This window comes from Octopus bimaculoides, chromosome 9 (assembly GCF_001194135.2).
Source record: "Octopus bimaculoides isolate UCB-OBI-ISO-001 chromosome 9, ASM119413v2, whole genome shotgun sequence".
In the NCBI taxonomy this organism is placed as follows: domain Eukaryota; kingdom Metazoa; phylum Mollusca; class Cephalopoda; order Octopoda; family Octopodidae; genus Octopus; species Octopus bimaculoides.
In genome coordinates, this window is record NC_068989.1 from 35,955,190 (window position 1) to 35,958,916 (window position 3,727).

The following is a 3,727-nucleotide window of genomic DNA, read 5'->3' on the forward strand; positions in this document are numbered from 1 at the left end:
GTTCATACTGATTATAAAAATAAAAGTCAATAATATCACAGATCACCATAAAACACCTGGAAAATTCGAAATACATAAATTATCAATAATCTAACGACATAATTTTATTCCTTTTTTTTTTTAATTGATCACCAATATCAATTTCAATAATGTTTCGTATATTTCCCCAGGCGACAGTTTTTAAAATAAATAAATAAATAAAATGTTTTACATTTGTATTTCTCTTGTTGCCTTTATTGAAAGCAAACAATTTAATTATATTAAAATATACTTCTTGTGGGCGTTCAATGCTAAATAACATTCGAAACCAATTGATACTTCATATAACTGCAGAGCTTGATCAAAGGATTATTATACATTTCACACCCAATACATACAAATTAATATCAATCAGTAAGAGGGCCGAGAGGATACCAGGGTTGTATTTAAAGCATAAAGTTGTTCTAAGCCGATCGTGAGCATGAATAAATCAATTCCATTTTAGTATTTGTATCCAAAGGAAATGATATTCAGAACAAAAGCTACTTTGATGAAAACTAAAATAAAAAGAAAGATTATATTAAACAAGTGTTGCGAACGAACAAATAATTCACCACTCACCTTGGAGATTATAAGGTAAGGGACTGTCTACTTTCACTTTGTGCAGACGACGAGAGTAAACCCAGTTAAATGCAGGAGGAACTCCGCAGGGGGAGAATGACGACAAAGAGTGACAACAAGGGAGGCAATCATTTTCTTACTCTATTTTCATAGATGAAATTTAGTACTTTCTTAGCTTGTTGCTAACGTTCTTACTTTTATATTTTACATATTTCAGTCTTTGGACTGCGGTCATGCTAAGGCACCACCTTGAAGGGTTTAGTCGAACAAATCGCCCCCAGTACTTATTTTCATTTTAAGTATCGTACTTATTGGATCGGCCTCTTTTTACTAAGTTACGGAGACGTAAACAAACCAGCACTAGTAGTCAATCGGTAGTGGAGTAAAGACACAAACACGCGCGCGCATACATACATACATACGTGTGTGACGGTTTTCTTTCATTTTCAGTTTACCAGATACACCCACAAGGCTTTGGTCATCCCGGGGCTATAGTAGACTGTACTGGAACCATATAGTTGGGAAGCAATTAGAAATGTTTATCTAGAAATTAAATTTTATTATTTATTTGATTGGAATGAAATAATCGGGATAAAAATAGAGGTTAGATGATAAACTCCAGCTCCGGAGAGATACGCTTGTAAGGGGGATAACTCTGAAATACGCTGAAATACGGTGCAGTCGGACATGCTTTTCTTTGTTGACCGCTAAATCTTCCAAGGAGCTTCCATTTCTAAATAACCTCACATCACTTGCTACATATTTTGTTTCTTTTTTTTTTAAAAAGACTACTTAAAATGGATTTGTTAGGTTCAATACTTGGTTCCATGGAACCACCGCCATCTATAGGAGATGAAGCTAAAAAAAGAGTTAAAGGTTAGTATCAGTTTAAGAGGTTAATTGAAATTACTGTTTATAATTGTATAACCACACATTGTTAGGAAAATTTGCACGAATTCATCTAATGTATTCTATATAATATAATATAATATATATATATATATATATAAGCTAACTATAGTTAGATCATTGGCATTTATAATGCTAATTTGTCTCCCACTTTTTCCTTCCCAGACAAAATAAATTTGTATAGTATAGTGTTGATGTATATATGCTGGCGTGTTTACTGTATACTTATGTGTATAATTATATAGTACATTTATCTAGTGTTTGGGTGTGTAATTATAATGAATAGTAATATGTATATTTATATAAAACATGCATAGTATATGTGTGTGAATGTACATATATCTATCAAAACACTGTAAACGCTTCACCTATATTCAAGTTTTGATAAAATATGGAGTCAATAACTTCGATTATGTAATATTTCACGCACATATGCATATATATATATCTACACACGCACAAAACGTATTTGGAGATTCAATAGTTGAAACATGGGATCGTTTTAAATGCTTTCCAACCACTAGACTTTTCTCAGTACCCACCATCATGTAAAAATACATCTGTGCCGAAAATAATTTGTATGGTTTGGAAAGCAATTATAAAAATCCGAACATATCGGATATATATATTATATATATATACACACATATACGCACGCTCACACACGCTTGCAAACTGCCTGTTTTTGTTTTTAATCCTCTTGTCTGAAGACTATGTACATTCGTACTGAATTTAAATATACAAATACGTATGCTTTAATCAATAATAACTTCATCAGCATTATTAAACTGGTAGGCAGTGCTTTAGCAATCTACGTCCTTAGCTTTACTTTTTTTTTCATTTCCCTGTTGTGACTAGAATTTCGCTGTCTTATCAGACAAAAAAAAAAGAAAAGTAAATGATTTCAACTGTGTTTTTTAATTCCAAAAATTCTCTTTCGATACTTGGTAAGGTATTGTTGTTGTTAGTGGTGAACTTCTCAACCTGGCTTTTCGAAATTCTGGTTTCTTTAATAATCCAGCTATTGGAGTGACATACTTATTTTTAGTTGTAGGTATATACTTATTGATTGTTTTTTCTTTATTATTATTATACGGTATTGCAGGGAGATTTTTTTTTAAAGTCCATCGCGTTTCAGTTAAAAACTCACGTGTCAATGTTGACACTTGTCGTAGGTTTGCCGTCACAGCCCTGTCCGAGCCGACTTTTGATCACAGGTATTCCAGTCATGATCACCCCGACACACACACATGCATGGTTTTCCTCAATAATTAAATTTCCCATGAATATAGCCTCAAAAGATATGTATCTTATGCAGTAAGCTGTGATTGGTGTGGATTTGCTATCAGAAGACAAAGATAATATGAAAAGAAAGCGTTTTGAAATATGTAGGAATTCTTCAAATGACTGATTCTAATGTTTATTTTCCTACAGAACAAAATGCTTTGCTGAAGAAAAAGCAGGAAGACGAAAAGAACAGGTTAGAACAATTTCGGGCTCAGGTGAGAGTTAAAACGTTTCTAAAATCTTTGTTTACCACCCACCCTCATCTTTCCTTCCTGTTTTCATAAATGAGAACAACCATCATTAATGATGTATGTCCTCAAAATACTGAACATGTATATAATATATACTGATTATCTGTCTCCATCGTTTCCCTCTTATGTTTTCCAAAGTAAAGTAACTGTTTTTGAACTGGCTTCACATCACTTTGAATTATTTGATTCTAATTTCTCATTGGCCTACTTATAATCAAATTCTCTTGCACAATAAAGCAGTGGTGTACTTGTATGTATGCATGCACACATACATACAACAATATGCACAGGCATGGTTGTTGGGAAGTTAGCTTCTCAACAACTTGGTTTCAGTCTCACCGCATGCTAACTTGAGCAAGTGTTTTCTACTGTAGCTTTGGGGTCAACCAAAACCATGTGAGTGGATTTGATAAAAGAATCTCTCTCTATCTATCATATATATATATATATATACTAGCAGAGATACCCGGCGTTGCCCGTGTTACATGCAATTGAAAAATGAGACTTTTCTGTTATATTTTCTGTAAGGAACTGGAATACATATGATTCAAATTTCATCAAAATTGCACATGAGGGTTCTTTCCCTCTTTACACACCCTAAAAAAATTCTAATCATGAGACATGTATCCCATACTATTGATCTTTATGCGCATATTCCAAAATTTCAGTCTTCTGGAACC

At 33.1% G+C, this 3,727-nt stretch overlaps 1 protein-coding gene across 1 annotated transcript in view; it reads left to right on the top strand.

Annotated features, from left to right (window-relative positions):
- The first annotated feature begins 783 nt into the window (after positions 1 to 783).
- Positions 784 to 3,727, top strand: part of LOC106874404 (sperm-associated antigen 7) — a 29,320-nt gene continuing 26,376 nt past the window's right edge. Inside the window, exons 1-2 of the mRNA XM_014922131.2 lie at positions 784 to 1,476; positions 2,944 to 3,011. Of these exons, the coding sequence (XP_014777617.1) occupies positions 1,398 to 1,476; positions 2,944 to 3,011 (147 nt within the window). The 5' untranslated portion in view covers positions 784 to 1,397. The remainder of the gene's footprint in view (positions 1,477 to 2,943; positions 3,012 to 3,727) is intronic.